A 22,986-nucleotide genomic window follows, 5' to 3' on the forward strand; every position below is an offset into this window, starting at 1 on the left:
CAGGCAGCGGAGCGCGGCTGCAGCCCCGGCCCGGAGCGGCGGGCGGGCGGCCGGGGAGCTCTTACCTTCGCCTGCGTCGTCTTCGCGGGTTGTGCCGCTTTACCCGCGGCGGCGGCAGGTTCCCCGTCAGCGCCGCTCGCCGCCGTTCCTCAGCGCTCCATGGCTCCGCCGCTCTCGCCAGCCGGCGCTGGCAATGGCAGCGGGGCGCGAATACGGAGCGGCGGCTTAAGCGCGGCGGAGCTACCGCGGCCAACACCTGCCAGGGCTGCGCCGGCGGCTCGGCTGGGCTGGGCTGGACTCGGCTCGGCTGGGCTGGACTCGGCTCGGCTGCGCCCCGCTCCGCTCCCCTCAGCGCTCCCCTCTCCGGCAGGCGCGGCGCCTTCCCTGTGGGCGCGGGGTGGGCTCGCCTCCCCGACTGGCTTCCCGCCCGCCCGCCGGGGGCGGCCTGAGGGGCGAGCGGCGGCAGCGGGCCGGCCTGGAGCCGGGGGCGGGGGCTGAGGCCGCCCAGCCCCGCAGCGGCCGCGGAACCTTCGGCCCTTCCCTGGGCGGGAACTCGGGCCCAGCGCCGCGGGAACCGGGAGGGGGTCCCCCCGAACCGAACCGACGGCGTTCGGGCCTCGCCGGCGGGTTCGGCCAACAACCCCGCTGGGCAGGGGGGAGCTCCTGCCGCAGGAGAGGAGGCACCTCATGGCGCTTGGAGGACTTGCAGCCAGCAGCCCGAGTCGTGGAGCAGAGGACCCCCCAGCACAGCCGTGGCAGAGGCACCGCGGGTCCCCTGGAAGGTGACACGTGGAAAGCCACACCAACAGGGCTTGACCAGGCTGGTGAGAGCAGTTGCTAACGTTAAAGGTGCAATGGCCCAGAGAAGCTGTGTGACCTCAAACACATCCATCCCTGGAAGTGTTCAAGGCCGGGTTGGACTGGCCTTTGAGCGACCTGGTCTAGTGGAAAGTGCCCCTGCCCACGGCTGAGGTTTGGAACTGGATGATCTCCAAGGTCCCTTCCAACCCAAACCATTCCATGATCTGCTGTCTGGTCACACCACCCCCAACCCCCCATGATGTGGAAGATGAGCATAACTCATTTGATATGGTTTCTTTACGGCAGGAAGTTCTGTTTGATCCCAGCAGTCATGCGAGAGCTTTGGGTGTTTGATGTCTTTATCAAAGGCCGAGTTTCTGGAGTAACAATGTGAAGAACTTGGTTCACATTTTAAAAGAGAAAGTGTCTAGTCTTTGTGGTTGAGTAGCAGTATTTAAAGGGCTTAAAGAACCCATTCCAGCTTCCTAAACCTCAGAATCCAGAAAACAAAAATAAAATGTATTCATTATAAAACCTTTTGAATTAGTAGTTAAACTCTCTATTTGTGGATGACACACAGACCCTTGATTTTTTCCAGGAATTAATGACTACTGTCTCTGAAAACTGAACAGAAGGCTGCTGTGCTGCAATTATTGCTCAAGTACCATCCCATAGCCTATTATCCCACAGGCTCACAGTACAGACCCAGACTAGATTTTGATAAACCCGTCTTTATACAGTACAGTGTAAAAGAACAGTATTGAATGGAAGTTTTGTACCACATAATCATAAAGAAGAAAAAAGGTTGTCTGTATAGCTATTCAGTTACATTGCAGTAAAACTGAGAGTTAACTGCTTGATAGATTTATGTAACATACAGATGTTGCTTTTTAGCATAAACAAAACATAAACCTAATTATTAACAAAAGTTCAGTTTTCCTCCCCCCTGCAAATAAGGGCAAATTTATTTCTGCATATGTAGTGTAAAAAACAAGTAAGACTGGCAATAGTGCCGATTCAAATGATGATTTGGGGGCGTATACTGTGTTTCCTTCGTTACTTTGTATTGTAAACAAGGGTACGGAAGGCAACCTCCATGAACATCTGATGCTGTAGAGCCAGAATTTTTAAAGCGACTGAAAAGCAAGCCCTGCTTGGGATGGCACTGCAGGTCTGAAAGTGCAGCACCAGATCTAGGCTGACCTTCTGTACTTCACAGGCCATTACATGTCACCAGTTTCTTACTCAGTATTATTCAGCTAAAGCTTGATCTCCCGAAGTCACCCAGCCTGGGTCAGAAGACAGGACAGAGAAGTCACCACTTAACAGCGTGTTTCTCTGGTTGCTCACTGACAACAATAAAATATGTACTTAACGCTCCAATTTCAGCTTTCAAACAGTTGCTCTTATGCCCTCCCCGCTAAACCAAAAACTTAGAGTATTTTGCGTGCTAATCAAGTCACCTCTTAATCCATTTTTTGATAAGCCAAGTGGATCAAATTCATCACAAATGGCATTTTCTTCAAACATTTTTACAATGTTTCCATAGGCTTCTCAAAACACGTCCACACCCATTACAAAAATTGGGCTGCAAAACCATTTGTATTGTTTCAACAGCACGCGGGGGCAGTGAGTAATAAGCAAGGCGATTTCCCCCACCCATCTGTGTTCTGCCTTGGTCAGAGACTCGTGTGTAAGAAATCAGATCAAGAGTCTGGTGTGCGAGGTTGTTAAACTTTGTGAAACTCTCCAGATTGGTCAGGTTCAGCAGCTCTTCCCTAGGTTCTAGATTTAATCTCTGTGGTTTATGTTCAGGCGAATCCTTCATTGTTAGGTATGGAGCATTTAGGAGGGTTGTCTTTTAAGTGTAGGCATGGAACATATATAAGTAATGGGAGGGCACAAAATTCTCAAACAGCTAAAAGAAATCCTTATCTTTTAGACTATAAGGCCAAGAAAATTAAAATATTGCTTGTAGTCCCCCACAACCTTCAGGCAGCACATACTATCTTGTAACTCCCTGGCAACAAGAAATATCGGTAACCCTGATGGAGTCGCTGATTCACGAACGCTGATGGAGTTCCAAAGCCCAGCAGACAGCAGCGATTTCCCCCGATGGGATCAGGACCAGGTCGTTACTGGTGCGTGTTGGCCTGGAGCAGCAGACGCAAACCATCCTCCTCTCTTCACAGCTCTCTGGCTTTCTGGCGTCCTAGTGGAAACTCAAATACTGATAGAAAAGGCTGATACAGGGGGGATGAAATTAAGAAGCTCCTTAGAGCTCCGTCTGTGATCGTATCACAGGCTGTGTTATTCTTATCTTCCTCTGCTGAACCTGCCAAGTGAACTTCAAGAAGTCATCCATGGCATTAAGATATTTCCCCAGCCCTGAGTGCTCAGAATCCGCACTAAAATTGTCTACTCAAAGCTGCAAAACTCATTGTTCTTACACTGCAGCGCTAATATTTACCCAATACCATGCATGAGCACAAATTTTTCATTATCAAGAAGCTCTAACCATCCTAAAGGACTTAATACCCATAAATCTGACCAATATCGTGACAGCTTTGTGAAAAGGTTGTAAGTGACTTACACCAACCAGTACTGTCTTGGTCTCTTACAGACATCTGTTTAACTCTCAGACACACAGTAGCTGGGCAAAACCTGGTGTGCCACGAGTGAGAACTTTCAGGATGTGTATTGACAGCCAAACCTCCCCGTTCCTGTGAGAGAAGCTGCCCAACGGCCACCTCCAAGCATGTCTCTCTGAAGCCACCACTCCCAGCTCAGCACAAACTTAGGCCAAGGCATAGAGATGAAGCAGTTTTGCTGCCAGTGATGAATCGGTCTCCTCCTCACAGTAGGTAGGAGGGGGGCATCTGTTCTTATTCTCCAGAGTCGCTTCATGCTTCAACTTTTGACCCTGCGGTCCCACTGTGTTCTGTTCAGGACCTGGCAGGATGATACACAGCGAGGCTTGGAGTGATTTCTGGAGGGGGACACGGTAACAGGACCACGTTCCTCCACAGCTGGACCTTTCTCTGACAAGGTCCTGTAGCATTCAGTGGACAGACACCCAACAGACACCCAGGTGCCACCATCACAGAGATGATGCACAAGTGGTCAGTGCAGCATTTTTGGATGCATGGTTGGCACTGAGCTCTCACCAGTCTCAGTAATGCTTTATATCACCCGCCTGTCGGTGGGAGGCTGGAACAGCTTTGCAGCCAAAAAGCAGAATTGTCTCAGGACATGGAATGAACCAAGAAGTAAAGACCATTAACAAATGTGTCACCAATTATTGCTCCATGTGAGGAGTACATTTCTTGGGCTTTGCTTTCCCTGCTACCAAAAAAACAGAGCAATGTGAGAGAGGATTTGGAAAAGTCCCACTTACCAAAATAGGACACTATTGCATCCATATTTTTTTCCTGAGGAAAAGAGAGGAAAAAAAACAACCTGGCAAATGTTAGTCATTTTGCTTAATACACTCAGAACCTTTGGCGATAAATGTGGTAGGAGAGCTTGTATGGAATAGAATAAATGGCTTCAGTGAGGTACTGTCAAAACAGTAAAAAGAAGATATGTTTCCTGTTAAAATAGAAAGGGAGTGAAAGCAAATGCGTTTCGAATGAGGATAGCTGGTATTAGTGATGCTAAAAATAAGGGGAAGTGACGGGAAACACAGCCCTTACTCCACTGCCAAAAGAAAAAGGAACATTTTTCCATCTGTAATATGAAATTACCTCCCTCCCCAGTCTCTTCTTCGCTGCTTAGCTAGTTGGGGTTGCACCATGAGGGACATCACTGTCAGGTTTCTCGGTTCTCGTGGTTCCTGCACCCTCCACCACATCCCCAACAGGCTGCAGAGCCCAGAACTTCCACTGAAAAGATGGTTCCTATTTTGTGATATTTTGCACAATTTTCTGGGTTTGTTGTTTTCAGAGAGGATCAGGAGGAGATCTCTCGGTCCTGCTGACACCAAGCAGAGAAGACAGCCAGTACCTCCCCCAGTTGTCATCTTTGCTCTGTGCCCTCAGTTCAAACCCAAATGGCTTAATCATCTCTCCTCTTCCATAGAGGTCTTGGTACCAGAAAAAGGAATTCAGGTGAAAGCTGCAGACTGCTAGGAGACTGACAGGACAGTATGGAAATGGAGGAAGGAAAGAAACACCCTGAATACTGTAAGAGATCAATGAATTAATCCATTGGGCAGAATTAATGAATGTTTGTGCTCCCATCTCTGTCCTCCCACTACAGCTGAAATAACTGAAGAAGCTCATCTATATCTCAAGTAGAAGGGCATTAAATGGGGTATAACAGATTCTGTCTGTGCTCCTGTGATCAGGCAATTAAATTTACCCTCCACATTTAATACCACAAGTAGAAGAATTGTTGCTTTTGCTTTCAAGAGCCAAAAGAAGACAGACAGAGCAAAGAGGGACAAGGTGCAGGGCAGGCACTCCATCCCCCTTAGCTGCCTGGTGGTATTATTAGAAACCCATTTGTGAGAAATGCACACAAGTTATTTGTGCTGCAAAAGATGCACTTCCCACCCCTTCAAAGGTTCATTTGGGAGACTGTTAATCAGTCTTCTCACTCTCACAAATGGATGCGGATATTGCTATTGATTCCCAAATTGTGCATGTAAGCAGATAAACAGGGCAATCCAGGCAGCCCCACCACCCCACAGACCGGCTTCCCCTATGAAAAGGGCAGTAGCTTACTAAGCCATTGAAACTCATTTTATTAATTTAGAAATCTTCTAAACATGCAATGGAGTTTTTAAACTTAGCCTCCTTCCGTGCAGCCCTAAAGCAAAGCCAAGGGCAGGACGCAACCACGGGAGTTTCTCCCTTACAAAGCAGCGTGCGGGTGCCGCCGTCAGGATGTCAGGAGATGGGAAGCACTGGCAGCATGAAACATTTGGTCAGACCCTGAAATCCATGAGGGTAATGCTGTGGATGATTCCTCCTTCTGGCATAAGTTTGAAACCCAGAATATTTTGGTTAAAGACAGTGTTTCAGTGCTGAAGTAACATTCCAGCAGGATGTGAGGCTGAGATGGCTCGAATTCCCATTTTTCTCTATAAACTGGACTCTAGGGGAGACTGGGCATGGGGGGAATTCTTAGCCCTGAGGCACCATCCCAAACGTTACCTGGGAAGCACCAGATGCCCTGTAAAATATACATAACAGAGCAGAACAAGATATCAGCAGGAAGGCGGGTTATTTTGTGTGCCGTTTTGGAAAAGCTGGGTTGTTCTCATCAACTCAGTTCAAGGTTCAGCAGCTTTTCTGACAAGCACAAAGGGTTTTAGCAGGAAGGACAAGACTGTTTCTTTCAGGCAAAGCATTTTTAAAAAAAAAAAAAAAAAAGGAAGAAGCTTATGTCGCTTGGCTGGCATTGCTGTGGCTTCTCCCGGGTTGCACACGCGGCTCGGTACGTGCCCGTCACTGCTCTCATCCCCCTCTGCCAGCCGGGAGCAGGTGATGAGACCGTCAGACACGGAGCTGATTCATCCGACCCGGCCTTTTAGGAATATCTGAATACCCAAATCTCCGCGGGCCGGGGCGGGGAGCGGAGCGCGGTGCCCAGGGTCACAGCTGGCGCTCGCACAGGAACCTGCCGGAGAATCATTCTGTTCCTCCCGGTGAGGACTCGCTGGCTGGCAGCCGAAAACCCGAGCGTCGATGCATCCAGCCCGGTTTATAAAACTGTAGGAGGGAGGGCTGGCCTGTTGGCTGGATGTTGACGAATTCTGTGGAAAAAATAGCCGCTGACAATAATTTTCAGCTCTTGTCTTGCATAACAGCTAAGGCGGGAAGGTCCTTGTGTTATATGAAGGAACCAGCTAAAATTCCACCTAATTAATGGATCTGATCACAAGTGATATATATATAACAGATACAATTAGGCCCTAACAGAAAAGCTGTCGTTCTTTATCTGTTGGGAAGGGGTTGATCTCAAAGTGCCAGTAATCCAGCCACTTACTCTAATTAAACATTAACATTTCACATGGAACAGAAAAATAGGTGTACTTTGAAACAAATAGCAAAGGCTCAATACTGCTATGCAGAACAGCTTTAAAATAATTTATCCTTAACAGATAGTTACAACCACAGATTCCAGTGCAGTTTCAACCCATTATCTCAGTGGGATTTTCTCTTCCCACATCAATTGTGGAAATCCGAAGTGACGATTCTTGCACAACCCATTCTCCACAGAGGAAAACGACGCTTTTGCAAATGATACCTTAAGCTTGTTCAATTGTCAAAGCCCCAGTGGCCACAGTCCTACCCTGGCTGACCCTGCTGTGCCAGGGTTGGAATAGACAATCTCCAGAGGTCCCTTCCCACCTCCAGAATTTCATGATTCGGTTCACAAAGTAGTTTTTCTGGCAGGATATTTGCAAATCACCAACCCAAACTGCATATACGCTCATCTGAATCATGCATTTTGCATACAGCTTCCTTCCAGCTGCTTAGGAAAAATCATTTTAAGCAATCAAAAAAACCCACCCTCCAGCTATTACATTTTGTGAGATTCATCCCTGCTTTGTTTTAACATGACTGTCTCACCGCTCCAGGCAGGTCTCCAGGCCTCCATCCCAAGGTTCTGGGAGCAGGGGAACACTGGCCAGGTCAGGTCCAGTGATTGAAACAGAGGGAAGACACAACCTAGCGCTTGTTGGGCAGGTCTGCAGCAATGAGATAGGCCTGAGGTTAAGCCAGCCCCTAGGCTGGGACCAAGAGCAGCCCTGGACAGCTACAGTAGAATCACAGACAAACACCCCCCTAGAACAGCCCAAGCCAGCACTAAGGGCCCTGGACTGAGCTTAAATAGAGCCCCAGGGCAGTGGGTGTGGGTGGAGGCCCCAGGTGAGGCTGGTCAGCACTTCTCCCAGGTGCCAGGCAAAGGGATTTTCTCTTGTTTGCTACCAGGAGAAACAATAAGAGCCACATCGGGGTCACTCAGTCTCATCCCACCTTTCGCACCGCTGCACGTAATGAAACAGGCGCTTCTACAGACTTTGTCCTCCTCTTTCTAGGCTCGATCTACAAGTCTGGGTCTAGAGAAATGTCTGTGAAGCGGCCTGTGACACTTTGTCGTGACAGTCCGTAAGGTGTCTGGGTGACAGTCCCTGCACTTTGCACGTCTTTGCTGCAGCTCTCGGTGTTTTGATCAGCCCTGACGAACAGTGCCTCCAAACTGCGTGTTACAGGCCACAATGTGTGCATTGCAGTGTTTTTCCTGAGATGATTTCAGTAACGGGATAAACACATCCCTGTATCCCAGCTCCTAGCGCTCTCAGACTTCTCGTCCCTTTTCCCAGTTGTTCATCTTGACTGATGGCATCGTTCCCCTTAGGAATCGTCATCTTTTGTTGAGTTGAGCCACCCTCCTGCTTTTCCTTTTCCAGGCCGTTATACTACACAAACAGGGCACAGAACAGTCGGAGCCATCTGCTGTAACCCGTGTCCTCTGGCTGGATGCAGACTGCCAGCGCCCGTCGCTATTAATATCATTAACATCATCCGACCTTCTTTACAAGGTGTTTTTCCTCACTCCTTTTCCACAGCTCATCTCCGTCTGGGCCTGCGGTCCGAGGTTTCAGTGCTGTTGCCCGTGTGCACACACAAACTCACAAATCCAGGGTGCAGAGCAGGTGAGCTGCACCTCACACACAAGCACCCCATGTCCTCAATAACCCACAGCACAGGGACAGTGGGGACACGCGGTTTTCGCACAGCGGTGGCAACTCTTGCAGCCCAGGCACCTTTTCTTAGAATCACAGCATCATTTTGGTTGGAAAAGACCCTCAAGACCATCCAGTCCAACTGTTCACCCACCCCTGTCGCTGACCCATGTCCCTGAGAACCTCATCTCCACATCTGTTCAACCCCTCCAGGGATGGTGACTCCACCACTGCCCTGGGCAGCCTGTTCCAATGCCCGACAGCCCTTTGGGGAAGAAATTGTTCCTGATTTTCTCTTGGGGGCTGCTCTGCGTCAGCACAGTGAGCAAACCCGGACTAGTGCTCCTGGTCTATGGGGAACACCGGCCAACGGCAGCAGCTACACGATCCGTGGGGTTAATCTGGGAAATACACAGGGAAGTGATTTTCCTCCACGTAAGGAGGCCCAAAAAGACAAGGCCTGACTTAGCTTTCTTGTTTGCATCTGGGTTTTTCACTAGACTTAGAAAATCACATCCAAAGAGTGTGTCTAATTCAGTCAGGGTACAACTCCACTAACATAACCCATTTTACAAAACAATTAATTTACTAAGCTCAGCTAATTACCATCGGCTCTCTAAAAACGTACCAAAGCAGTAGCCATTTAGACTTTAGCGCCTAATCCTGTGCAGTTTTTGGAGTGTGACAAAGGATCTCAGATTGGCAAGAAAAGTTCCACTGTATCTCATATACCACATCCTACCTACAAAAAGCAGAGCAAATTTTTAAAACTAGAGGAAAACCTTCTATGTTTTAGCCTGACAATAACTGAGCCAGGAAAACAAGATGAAATAAACAGCAGCTGTTGAGAGCGATGAGTGTCGGCCCATCTCTGACCATTTAATGGCAGACAAGATAAGATCCAGGTTGCGATGTGAGTGCTGTGTATGAAACTCAGTTCTAATGATTTGTTTTGCTGACATCCCTGGCAACAGTGGCAATACTTGCTCTCTGAAGACCGCCCCTATATTTTCCCAAATTGTATTCTATATTTTTATAAAGTGGGGTGCTAAATTCAGGGCCAGCTGGTTTATGGGTGCTCACGGTGGAGCGAGCAGGACAGAGGGTTTTAGCGAAGGATGCTGAACGTCCTTAGAAAATGTGGGGCAAAAATCTGTTCTTCCAATCCCACGCTACCTGAATCATCATCAAAGCAGCATTTTCCCTTCCTTTGCCCATGACAGCCAGGTGGGCTGTGAAGAGCTCGGTTTTGGCTGGCATTTGGCCCTTTTTGGCTGACACTGGCCTGGCTCGTGGTTCTGGGCGCTGTCTCCACGTCGTGTTCCGGGCAGCACCGCCAAGGTGTCACAAAGCAGCACTTGCAGTGAAATGTGTCTTCAGCTCTGCTGAATTTAGATCCCATGCAGCTTTAACCTCGCTAACGCAATAACAGAGAAGCCGCTGCTTCAGCTCCACGTGGTTTAGAGGGCAATCCCCAGGTAGGAAACGGGACGTCAGTCATTGTAGGGTGATAAGGACAGGGCTTCTCATTCGACATCTGTTTTCATATGCAACTGGTGGGAAAAAGAGCAAAAGGGACCCACAGTTATAAGACAAGAAGCAAATAAAACGTATTTTCAGAGTGCGTTTCAAGATCCTGTGAATCAAAAACAAAAGGCCAGCAAACATCCTTCATACTAGAGCTGTAGGAAGAAATCTGTCTGTATCAACCTTTCCTCTTGCTCCAGCAGAAGTTCCCGGGGCGTGCGGACGGGGCAGGGAGGGACCCAGAGCCCTCCCGGGTCCCCGCGCTGGGGATGGGGTCGGTCCCGTTTGGTGAGGAGCTGCGCGGCTCTTCAGCTGCTGTTTTCACACAACAGGAGCAGAGGGATGACAAGCTGTGCGGCAAAACAGACCAGGGCTCTGCAGCTCGCGCTTGACATCAGGCAGGCAGAAGACTAAATAATGATTTTGCTGCCAGACTCTTCTGGCCCAGATCTTGAATCATCATTTGGAGCTTGAAATCAGTCTCCGAGTGTTTGTTTCCAGCACAAGTTCCAGCCTGCGCTGTGTCTCCTGCCCACCTCTGGGTGAGACTCCCCGCACTGTCTTGCCAGCTTCGATTTGGGAGAACTGAGTGAGTCTGTTCCTTGGCTTTCCCATCACATCCACTCTTCTTCATGACGTGACGCAGCTGACAAGCCATTGGTTTCAATATTTAAATGAGTTTCTCAGCTTTGTAGAAGTAGCACTGGAAAGTTTTGCGTTTGGTGTCTTCCCTTAGCACTGCGCTTAGGACTCCTTAATGCTGTGCTCAGGTTCAAAGACATAACTTGATGTTTCAAAGGGGATTTTCAGGGAAATGCTTCATTTGCATCCGGAAAGGAGCCATCTAGGTCTATGCAAAGAGGAGCTGCCATGGCTGGTGGCATGAAAAGCAAAACCAGATCCTCTAATTAGAGCTGAAACGCAGACGGAGGTGGCTTTGCCATGACCTTTCTCTCACACGGCTCCTCACAGCCCAGACACCTCCCTGTCCACAGCTTTTCAATGACATTAAAAGCCCCCCAGGCTCCCCTTCCCTCCACCTCCCTCCACTGTTGGTTTTTCCGTCCGTTCCGTAACAGCAGGACGCTGCGTTATCTCCTAAGCCATCAAGACTGATTTTCAGATCTCCTGGTGAGCGTTTCTCTGTGCCTGTCCCTGCTTTGCTGGTGACAGCTCTTGCATCAGAAGCTCCTGATGGGGACTAATTAATTAGAGTCTCACACAGACAATTCCCTTTTTTTTTTTTTGTTTAGGATAATTAGTGAGCAGAACGACACCTGCCAAAACGAAACAATTTTCCATCCACGAGTGTGCTGCGTGTTTCCAGTTTGGCTCTTTTGGAAGGGTAATTATTTTGGGGGTGGTGTTGGTTTTGATGGGGTCGGGTGCCAGCAGCCAGGGCTCCGTTGTCACAGCCACACGCTGCCACCGCCTCTTGTGACCTGCAGCATCTGGCCAGCGGGTCGGGGCTGAAATCTCAGTGCTTTGTTGTTGCACGGCAGATAGAAATCTGAATGCACACCGGGGCCAATGGATTTCATTCAAAATTAACTCCTGTTGCTTTTCCCAGCAGAAGGAATGGGATCCCACCTCTTCCAGAACTTCACACCAGAAGCTTGCATTTTAATTACTTTTTCTGCAATAGGAACCACATAAATTGGAATATCCACAGAAAAATCACAGTCTCGATAACTATTTGAAGCTCATGTCCAGCATGAATCTCCCTCCTTTAGTTTGAAACCACCACCCCTTGTCCTATCGCAACAGGCCCTGCACAAAAGTCTGTCCCCATCTTTCTTATTGGAACATTTTTAGTATGGGAAGGTCACAATAAGGCCTCTCTGGGGCTTCTGTTCTCCAGCTGAACACCCCAACTCTCTCAGCCTGTCCTCCCAGCAGAACTGTTCCAGCCTCGGATCATTTCTGTGGCTCCTCTGGCCCCTCTCCAGCAGCTCCGTGTCTGCCCTGTACTGGAGTGTCCTATGTGGCTGGCAATTTTATTACATAAAAGTAGTTTTGTGTTATTATCCTAGAACATGGCGTCAGCACACTGAGATCTCACCGGACAGAACCAATCGTGCTGGCAGCAGCAACAGAACCTCAGCTCCCGTGTCGCAGAGAGATGAGGGATGCTCGGCGAGGTGGGGGGGGGTCCCCTCAACCCCCAGCTGTCAGCAACCCACAAAATACAGAGCAGGTGTGTGACAGTGGCGGCTCGGCTGGGGCAGCACGGCTGCGGGCACACAGGGGACGTTTCTCCTCCGCTTCACACCGCATCTCCCTGCCAGCAGCCCCTCTGCGTGCCACGGGCTGGGTGCTCTGTGCTGGGAGAGGGGACGTGCAGGCTTGGTGGACGACATCCCAGCAAAGAGAAATCGAGGAAACAAAGCACATATTGTGTGCCGAAAGGAGGTACAGAAAGCCGCTTGCGCTCAGCAGCTTGGCCCCCGCGGGCACCCGCAGGCTGATCTGCCCGACTTGCCAGGGGATGGAAACGTGCCCGAGGGCAGCGATCACCCGCTTCAGCACCTTCCACCTGCGGGGCTTCTAAATATAAACTGCAAAAGGCAGAAGATGATGGTGCATTTACAGAGACAGTGCTTGTGCCCCGGGAAATGCGACACGGGCTCCAGAGCCACCTGCTCCGGCCGTGCCCTGTCACGTCGGCATCTCCCTGCGCTTGTCACAGGGATAAAATCAGCGATAGTGGTGGTTTACTGAGTAAAACCATAATAAAGTAGGATAATAAACCCCCAATATTTGTGTGGAATATTATTACTCAAAAAAATCAAACACCTATAAAAACACACTCCAGAAGTCCGTCACACTGTAGTATTTATTACAGGCAACCTTTGAATACATTGGATTGAATCCTCCAAAAACGAATACTCCTCCCAGCACACATTGTTTTAATTTCTTCTTAATTTTTCTGTCCCAAATCAACCCGAACTCTGCGACTGCAGAAATAACAAAATAACAGACAACTTGGGGTTGAATATTTCACTGGGGGCAGGGAGCAGACAGCGAGCGGGTGACATGTGCTGTGCCAGCCCCGCAGACAGAGGGATTTGGGCAGGGACAGGGGTAAGAAATCTGCTCTTTAAATCAGTTAGACCTGTGCCTACCAGCGCAGAAACAGAGGAACAGGTGTGTGTGTACAAGACATGAGCCAGATCATAGAACAAGAGACTCATTCAGGTTGGAAAAGACCCTGAAGATGATCCCAGGGAAAGCGGGGACACCTGCCCCAGCTCCTGCGAGCTCTGCAGGACAACGCGTTCCACTTCAAGAGCCAACCCACAGAAACGTCCCGTGTTCCACAGCAACTCTGCTGTCTTCAAGGTCCAGTTCCAGTGAACTGCGAAGTGAAACTAAAGATTTTCCCAATTAAAGAAAAACCAAACCACCAGGTCAGTGCTGGAGCTGATCAGTGGGAAATCCTGGGGGACAGGGCTGGCTCTGAGCTCACTACACCAAACAAACACCCGTTCAAGGGCACCATCAGCAATAAACATTTTATTCACAAAAATAATTGCAAATCTGACACTGTACAAAGCGGCGCTTCAGGTTGCACTCTCATCAGTGGGAAGCCATTACGTAAATGCTCCAGAAGTGAAAGCCACATAAAGAAAAATAACTTCCCAGTTTATGAAAGGGGAAAAGGAACCCAAAGCCCGTTTTACTGCAAACTGTCAAAGCCAAGGCCAGCTGCACAGACCAACGGCTCAATGACAGAATGACAATCTTCACGGACTGCAGCTAGAAGGGATGCGTAAAAGGAATAATGACACAATTGATTCATTTTCTTAGATAAATGAGCTATACTCCCGAACACTCTTCAAAATTAATTTGCAAGGTCTTAACATTAAGGCTTAATATGTACTTCAGAAGCTGCGTGTGGTTCCTCCTAATTGCTTGTCCAGTTTAAATCACAAAGGCCTTTCCTGGTGGGCACGGGGCCATAGCAAAAACCCCATCGCTCTGCAAAATGCCTGACTTCACTGGGAATTAACACTGAGTCACTAGTAGCAGAGGTAATTTATGGGGAAGCATTAACAGCTTCACTTTCAGGAGCGAACAGAACCTGTGTACTTAACAATAATAACGCATCTGCTCTTAAAAATCAATGCTCAGACTCAGACTGGCTCCAGCAGAACTTGTGGCTGCAGGTGGAGCGTGTCCTCGGTCCATCGGGCGGGAATTGAGCCTCAAGTCTCAGCCAGAAACAAGAAAATGAGATTTTACTCCTGCATAAAGTGCATTGGCTTCCCTGCGAGAGGAGGACATCACCGTCACCACGTGTGGAACACCGTTAGCTCATGTGCTCGGTTTTGTTAAACTAACAAACTGACCTGAAGTTGAGGGGAAAAAATAATGGGGAGAAAAGCACCTGGTAACTGATCCCGGCTCCTAATCTCCTCTCTCCAGGGCCAAGGGGACTCAGGATATGCAGGTTTTGGCTTTACACAAGAGCGAAGGTGACGGGTGGGACTGAATGTCCATGTGGTACGGCTGGAAATGCCAGTTTGAGGAAGTGTTTATCAAATAAACTCGCACATCTGCGTCCTGCCCGTCACCCTGAGTCGGGACCTGGGCTCACCTGCACTGTCACGAACTTGGGGACTGGAAACCCGGTGTGTAGACTGCTGCAGGAAAGGGACACCAACATTAAGGGATTTAACTGCTTGGTTCTACAGGAGTTAAAATCTTTTGCTGAAGCAGATGAGCTCGCATGTGCAGTATTTCTTACATTCACAGCAGGGTTTTTTGTAAACACCCCATCGATTTGTTTTTCCAAGCAGCACCACTTGCTCTGGCCATTGGGAAAAATCCGCAGTCGGGACAGCAGGGAGGACACGGGGGGACGGGCTGGACTCCCAGGGGTGCCAGTATTGGGATATCCAGCGAATTCCAGCAAGGGCCAACGTTCTGCGCTGCTTTTTGAACACAGCAACCCCCCAGCACAGCTGCTGGTGTCACAGCACGCCCAGGCTGCACACTTGGTACAGTAAAATCAACGTGAGCTTTTCCTTTCTTAGGATGATCTTCAGATGCAACAGATCGATGTGGGGCAGCACATCCACATCCTCAGCCCTCAGTGTCCAGGGGCTGATGGATCTGGGGCACAAACCACCGAGAAAGGCAGAACCCGCCATCTGTTTTCAGATGAATTCCAGGTTTAGGATTCACCCAGGTGCTAATCCCAGCTTTACTCCTAGAACCCTACAGGAACCTCCAGGGTTGGCCCTGCAGCCTCCAGCCACATTTCCAAGTGACAAGGAGTTTCGGTTACGAACACAAAACATGTTTTAATTCCCCCTGCCATCCATAATATTTTTGGAACGAGTACATTAGATTAGTGTCATATTCAACATTCTTAAACAGACACCCCCCCAGCAAGATCCAGGTTAGCAGCTTGTTTGAGAAAAGGGAATATTTGGGGGTTTTTTAAAGCTTGTCTTAAAATCAAAGTGCAGATAAACATTTGCTTTGGTCCCTTTTGCTACATAGGATTTATCCCTAATATTAACGTGTTTCCACACTCCTTTAATTTACTATTGTTGCTGGGTTTTGCCCTTTTGTTTTTAGTTGTCTATATAAGTTTTACATAAATTTAGCTTTGGAATACACAATATATTCATCTTTCTTGGCTCCTCAAAATAGTTCTTTGAAAAGGCATGTAGACAAAAATATTTACTAACTATAAAGTAGAAAAAATACATCTGGCTTGCAAATAAGTGTCGTCTTCTTTACCTGCTTATCCCACAAAATAGCTTGAAAGAGACATTAGTTTTAGGGCAGTACCATTTGTACTAGAATCTCATGTTCCACAACAAAAACAAGTATGTTTTACCTGCAAGTACGTTGTTTTACCCACATAACACCCCACAATTAATGCAGCCAGGAGAATTTTGATTCTCACAGCACCGTTCAGGCATTGGAACCGTCACTTTTCAGGGACTGTTTTCTCCATGGATACAGATGATGTTCAGCACGTCTGACCTCCCAATTCTCTTACAGCTCTTCAATGCTACTGATGAATATTTTCAATTGACTTTAGAAGAGGCCCCATAACAGCAGCCGCAAGTTTGTCACCACCAGTCAGGGCCTCCCTTTCAATGCTTGAAATCGGGTGTTGCAGCTGCCGTTCCCTGGGGACATCAGGATTTTGGAGAAAAAAAGAGTCTCAACTTGTGCTTGTACAGTGCATCCATTTACCATCGATGGACAATAACCCGTTGACTGAGCACCCAGTGGCTGCACCGCATCCAGGTCAACTCAATATTGCAAAATATTCCCAGTGAAATAACACATTCCAGCTTTTCCCCCCAAAAATACACCACAGATGTATATATTTCAATCCACACATGAGGTCACTCCTTTCGATCTTGCTCTTAGGGTCTGCAAACAAACCCTAAACCAAGAACAAGCTCTTCCAGCGCAGTTTGTTGACGTATTTGAAGAGATTCTTTACTCCTCAACAGCAGGAACATGCGTGTGGGTCCCTGGGGATAACACGGGGCTGGCTGACACCAAGTTCAAGTGTGGTTCTTCATGGGGTGCTCAGACCCAACAAGCATCAACACGAGGTAATTTGGCACCAGACGCTGACTCAAACACAATCAAATCTCCAGAGGAAGGACTCACATTTGAAAATTAGGTCAAGAAGCAGAATTTCTTCCTACTAAAATCCTGGCACTCAAATACAGACCTCAGTTTCAAACCAGGAACGCTCCTGAAAGAAGTCAGGAAAAATGGGAACTTATCAACACCTAAAAAAACATTAAGAGCATCAAATCACGGTGTGATGAGTTCCGAGTTTTTCTCTGTGGGCTCCTGCACCTTGACAGCCGCCATCTGGAACTGCGGCACGTAAGGCACAACGGCTTTGTACTTCAGGCTGCTCTGGAGAAACGCGTTTAAATCAGGCGGCGGATGCTGAAGAAACCCCCCATCCTTGAGTAGATCAGTTGGATCGAACTGACACATCACCCCAGAGCTTTCTGTTAAAAAAATGTCATTTTCTCTGTTTTCCAAGGATGTTACCCCCAGATAATACAGGCTCCGCTCAGGACTGTCTCCGTCTGCGAAAGCGTCGTCATGATCTGAAGGCTCTGAAAACCCCTCCGAAGAAATAATGGAAAGGGACAGAGTCTTGCTGGGCGGGTCTGGAAACGCGAGGAATGTCCCGTTTCCCACCTCCCAGGAGCCGCCCGAGCAGGTGCCTGGAACTGAGGGATCTTCAGCTATGAAGCAACTTCGTAAATTCGTTTTCTGTTCATAAAGCCCACCTGATCGGGAGTTACTCATCACAGCAGCGTATTTAATATCGGACTGCCTTGTTGTTTCCGCGCTGAGTTGGTGATCCTGGGAGCCCTCGGAGAAGCTGCTGCTATTGAAGTGGCTGCTGGAACAAGCGGAGTCATGCTCAGGGTCTTGAATTTTTGTGAACATCGGATCAATTACCAAAAAATCTTGCGTGTCTTCTTTTTTCAAGGCTTTAGTGACGCTGATGTCCTCCAGTACAATTTCTGGTTCCAGAAGAAGAGGCTCAAATGACATTGCTTCAGGGTGCTTGATAAAAAGATGCTCAAAAGTTTCAGGCTAGAAGAAAAGATATATTTTAATACTCATTGGTTATTTAAGAGATTTAATTCAGTATGAAGCTACTGATTTTAAGAATCACAGACAAAACCCCCTAAGTAGGGGTAGAGAGCTGACAATCCTCTTTATGTTTGTCTGTAGGTAAAGGTTGAGGGACAAGACAATAAAGCAAGAAGCTGGTTGTGTGCAAGCGCTGCAAAGCGATGGTCTGTGAAGTGCTCGGCACTCAGTCAAGAGACAGCAATTGTGAATTTCAGGTGAAACCGAAGCAGCTGAATGATCCCGTTAATTTCAGCATTAATTACCATGCACATATTGCTAAACACACACACAAGCACTTCGCAAGACAAAGGTCTTATACCCTTAGGCATCCTTGGCTTTTTATTTAGATTGTACAAACAATAAACTTCATCATTTACATGTCAACTCAAGTAACTTTCCCTGCTAGGATTATATTATTTAGAGGCAAATTCAGCTTTCCACAGTATTTTTAGAGCCTTCCCAGCTGTGTGCTTGAGTTGTAGTACGAGAAACCCACAGGGATTTGGGGGAAATGTGTGGTCTACTACAATGTAAAATATACAATAGCGTGAAGTGACAGTAAAACTGAACTCCTGGCTGCAAAGGAAAAAAACCCACTCGAAAACATAAATTTCCTAATGAATTAAAGACAAAACAAATAGATAAAAACAGATTTTGTGTATATTAACAAACCATATTTTACAGCAAGAAAGCTGCCAATACAACTTGGAACATGTCAAAATACTTAGACTAGTGTCCAATTATAGAAAGCATGCACTAACTTGCATATCTTAGGCTACAACTTTAGTCTAGACTAGTAAGGCCTGGGCCCTCACCTGGCAGAGCCACTGATGGCATTTCCTGCAATTAGCAGCTGTTTGAAGAGCTCAGCCCTTCCCAGGACACGGACACATCAGGCTGGGATTTAACAATCTAATGTTAAAGATTATTCAGGCGTCTGCACTGATGTGGCCGCATGTTTAAATGATGACAAATTAAGTCATATAAATAGCGTGCACATCGGCATCTTCAGGAAAACGCGAGCAAGCAAACAGAAAATAAAACCAGTAATGCACAACAGACGCCCAGTTTCTGCATTCTGAGTGGCTGCTGCGGCCAACTGTATGCAAAGAGTTCAAAGGACCATAACGGGACAACCAAGTGCTTGTGGAAATAAGAGATTTGATCCCTTTGATGTGCCTGGAGTGAGCGGAAACTCGCAGGCTAGCTTGTCATTAGAGCAAATACTCAATTAGAAAAAAGAAAAAGCACCACACTTTCAAGTGAAGTCAACAACTGGGCAGATCTCACACTCAGGATAAACCCAACCCAGTTTGATGTCTCTGCTTCCCCAGGGCAGGAAATAAAAGTTATAACCACCAAATCTAAAGTGCTTCTGCCTGCACAAGTAACAAACCATGTTTCATCTGTAATATGGCATTGTGCCTCATTTTTGTGAGAGCACTTTAGACTTTTGACAGAGCTACTTCCAGGATTCATGATATTTATATAAATCGGCATTGTATTGTATCTGTGCTTCCTGTCTTTTGAATATAAATAGAAAAATCTTCTAACAATTCTGTATAGGCAGCCTGAGAGCCCGGTGGTTCAGTGGGCAAAGACCATGATTAGACTTCATAGAATGTCCATTCTCTGTTGAAATGAAATGAGATAAAATAAAAGATGAGAAATGAAACCTTCACTGGGAATGCAAACTAAATACCTGAAAAATCTTCTGCCATTAGATGCTGTTTCTTTTAGCAATAACAGGCCTGAATTTAGGTTATTGTCTCAGTGATTACCTGCTCTAATTTGTCACAGCTCGTCACATCCCGGCTCCTGACTCACAGGCCGAATGGGGAGACAGTTCACCCAGCAAAGAATTTGCCCTTGATCTGGCACTCACAAAGAATATGCCCAGACCTGGCACTCACTGAGGTGCGTGAGCCTCACACCTGTGCCATTCTGCAACTCATTTACTAATTGCTCTGAAATTTAAACACCTCCTACACATTCCAAAGAGGTGCTGGTCTCCCGTCCCAGCCCATATTCAGATATTATCATTTTCCAGCTGCAAGAACCGCTGTTATCGCAAACTGCGGAGGCTGTGAGTTGCTTCATTCAGTGACTCAGGCCAGGTCTAGTCTAAGCGACAGGTTGAGCTCAGTACTGAGCACCCAGCAGCCAGAGCCTGGATGGGGGAAGAAGCATTGCCAGGGAAATACAGACCTTCTGAAAATTAACTCCTTGCGCCCAGGAGCAATTCTTGGGGTTTGGAACATCTTCCCAAAACAGTTTCTTCATTCTGAAATATCAGGTAAATTGTGGAGTTAGTATTGTTCTCATCTGCTCTGCTGCCATCATTCATTTTTGCTGGGTCAGAAAAGGGATCTGCACCATTTTATTTACCCAGAACACTGTGACAATGAAACACACATTTCACACATTATAGATAGCCAAAATTTAATAGAAGAAATAAAGTAGTGACATCCCAGCTGGCAGCTTTGCAAAATATAAAAGGTTTGGGCAGTCTTTGCTGAGTATGACCTCAACCCACCTTCCACAAAACCCAGAGAGATTTTCTTCAATTGGCTTTTGCTTCAGACCTTAGTTTGTAATGACAATTAAATCTGGAGCTCAGAGTGCTTTACAAATTCAAAGCACGTGACAGTCCTGACCTTGCCCACAGATCACGCTGCAGGAATAGGGAGTGTGTGGCACAGGCCAACGTGACACTCCACAGCGCAAAGGGACAGGACCGTTCAGCACCCTGTTGCGAGGACACCAAACCCCAGAGGGCAGCGTCCGACCTGCGCAGGGTAACAAGCCCACTTTAATTCTCGGTGCTGTACTCCAGAGGCTCCACTGCCTTTCATATAGTCCATCAAACAGATGATAAAAATAATTCCTGGCTTTCCCCAGAAAGACTCAGTTGAGCAGAGCAGCAGCATCTCAGCTGCATCACGCTCTGCTGGGACGTTCCCACAATAAACAACGTACCTCTGGTGCGAAACCAGCAGCGCTCCAAGCAACAAAACCGACGTTGAAATAACTATGGGCAGAACCACAGAGAGGCTGGTGTTATTCTCATTCTCATATCCACCTGGAAATCAAAGGAATTCACTTCATAATGCAGTGAAATAATTTGTCTGTGAACTAATAGTTTGCAACAGGGAAATAAACTGTAGAAACAACTACTTAAACACAAAAACCCCTTGATAAACAGTTTTATTGCAGAAAAACAAACTTTTACCTTGACAACTAATAGACTAAAAGGAATTATTTTAAATCTTGCAGTGCCTCCCCCAGCCCCTGTGGGAGATGCCCACTGCTGCCTTGCTATTAAGAAATGGAATCGGAGCATCTGAAACAAGAGTCAATGACCAGAGAAGGAAGAATCTCAGGGTCCCAGGATGAGCTCTTAGTTTAGTGTGCGGAAATACAGATCCCTCGCTCAAATAATCCCACTGAGTTTGCAAATGAAAGCAATTAAATCACTGCTTATAGTTATATTGCAATTATTTTATTATTGCCTTTTTTTCTGATAAGATACAGACTTCTCCCACATTTAAAGTTTACCTTTACAAGCTGCTATTTCATAAACCACATAAAGATCCTGTAAGTCACCTTTGGTAAAATGATCTGTTGTTGTGGCTTTGCCAACTCCTCCAGCAAACACGGGGCACAGGCTGAACTGGTACTTCTCAACCAGAACAAAGTGATCTGGAAAGAGGAAATCGGCCTTTTGACTCAAAACTGTTGTCCTACTTTTAAACAATTATCTCACAGAGGATCTGGTCAGATATCAGAGTTCATATCGGCCCCAAGAGGGGAATCTTTTATAGATACAGACTTTAATAGCAGAAGATTAAAACTATTGATCTGTACTGGATAATCTAGCATTATTCTGTCACAGAATGAACACCTTTATGGAGCTAATGTAAAAATTTCTAAGATTAAAGCTCAACGGCAAATGGAATGCACATATTAACTTAGATAATTGTCTGCTGGACTCAATATTCAGAATTTCACTGTATTGCTAAAAATGGCTTCATTCTTTGTTAACCTGATTATTAACGCGACATTCAGTCCTCTGATGATAATCGAGAATTACTCTACTGGTTCTTACCATAAAAGCCATCAGGGAGTGGGGGAAAAAAGGGAATGTGAGAGCTTAATAATGCTACATCTTTCTGTTCCATAACAATGAACATATTTTCAAATGCACACTCACCATAAATATAATATTGACTAATATTTGGAGGAACTCGCACCCACTTCAGCTCCTCTTCTTTGTTAAGGTGCTTCCATTCAATAACAAAAGATGTTATCGTGTATATCTGAGGCGAAAGCGTCCAAATGAGAAGCACACAGGTGCTGTTCACCAGGTACGCGCGGAGCGACTCCACCGCGCTCACTGGCAGGAGAAGGAGAAAACAGCCATGAATTACATGAGGAGATGTGTATAATACAAACTACACACACACAAATTACTGCTATGGCTTCAGCACTTTATCGTTTGCTTCTTTAATTTTCATCTCCTATATAATAAAGCCTGATCTTCAGTTCGCATCAGCAGACATATTTCTCTTTAAGCCAGCAAAGCCTGTTTTACACCAACTAGTCCTGAATATTAAACAGATCAAGCTTCTTAGCAGACACCAAAAAAAAACATTCTGATTTTCATGTGCACCTCCTTAATTGTCACTCTTTAACCAAAAAATTATCAACAATTGAACTGCCAACGTTCAGCTAGTACAGCACAAACTGAGAGGCCATAAGCAAGATCCTATTAAATCTCTAAGTCACACACCATGATGACAGTCCAGGCGGACAAACACTTCCCGTGACATCTGCTTCCAACCACAGGGTTCCCAGAACACACTCACACACAGTATCAGAAAGAATTTTAACCACAAAAAAGGCTTGAAAAATTGCATTACAGCAGGTGAGTTTCAAGAACAGCACTAATGTTCACACAGTATTTGTGTATGAATGTTACACAACTGGAGTATTCAAAAGCAACAGCCTTTATTAATACTGCAGAGTGCAGCCAAATTAATGAGGAGGCTGCTGAGGAAGTAAAGCCAAACCTCTGCAAACTATGTACCCTGGCAGCCCGTCAGGTGAGCAGCCAGAGAAATGAGACCGTACTGCATTTTGGAAACAACAAAACATTCCCCAGCAGGAATGCTGGGTGTTCCCAAGACAAAGTAGACGAAAGATCAGTTCTACAGTACTGTTTTATTTTTCTTCGATTAATTACTTTATATTCTATTAGTGAAGACAGCTCGGCAAAAGACAACTCTTTTCCCAACCCAAAGATCATTAAG

At 46.8% G+C, this 22,986-nt stretch overlaps 2 protein-coding genes across 18 annotated transcripts in view; both read right to left on the reverse strand.

The window, feature by feature from the left end:
• Positions 1-418, reverse strand: part of PDE4B (phosphodiesterase 4B) — a 201,867-nt gene extending 201,449 nt beyond the window's left edge. Inside the window, exon 1 of the mRNA XM_065071956.1 lies at positions 66-418. The gene's annotated coding sequence lies outside the window, so the exon portion shown is untranslated. The remainder of the gene's footprint in view (positions 1-65) is intronic.
• Positions 419-13,528: 13,110 nt separating this feature from the next.
• The window catches only part of LEPR (leptin receptor), a 36,718-nt gene continuing 27,260 nt past the window's right edge, over positions 13,529-22,986 (reverse strand). For 6 of the 17 annotated variants that reach the window (XM_065071974.1, XM_065071971.1, XM_065071973.1 and 3 more), the window contains 5 exons: positions 21,888-22,070; positions 21,233-21,376; positions 20,654-20,756; positions 19,883-19,958; positions 15,354-17,632 (listed from right to left, as the gene is read on the reverse strand). In XM_065071974.1, coding sequence (XP_064928046.1) covers positions 16,826-17,632; positions 19,883-19,958; positions 20,654-20,756; positions 21,233-21,376; positions 21,888-22,070 — 1,313 coding nt within the window. In that variant the 3' untranslated portion in view covers positions 15,354-16,825. Of the gene's footprint in view, positions 17,633-17,985; positions 19,307-19,882; positions 19,959-20,653; positions 20,757-21,232; positions 21,377-21,887; positions 22,071-22,986 lie in introns of those variants that run through there. The other 11 variants (XM_065071978.1, XM_021296418.2, XM_065071977.1 and 8 more) reach the window with 7 other exon arrangements.

The sequence above is a fragment of the Columba livia genome, chromosome 8 (genome assembly GCF_036013475.1).
Source record: "Columba livia isolate bColLiv1 breed racing homer chromosome 8, bColLiv1.pat.W.v2, whole genome shotgun sequence".
Classification (NCBI taxonomy): Eukaryota; Metazoa; Chordata; class Aves; order Columbiformes; family Columbidae; genus Columba; species Columba livia.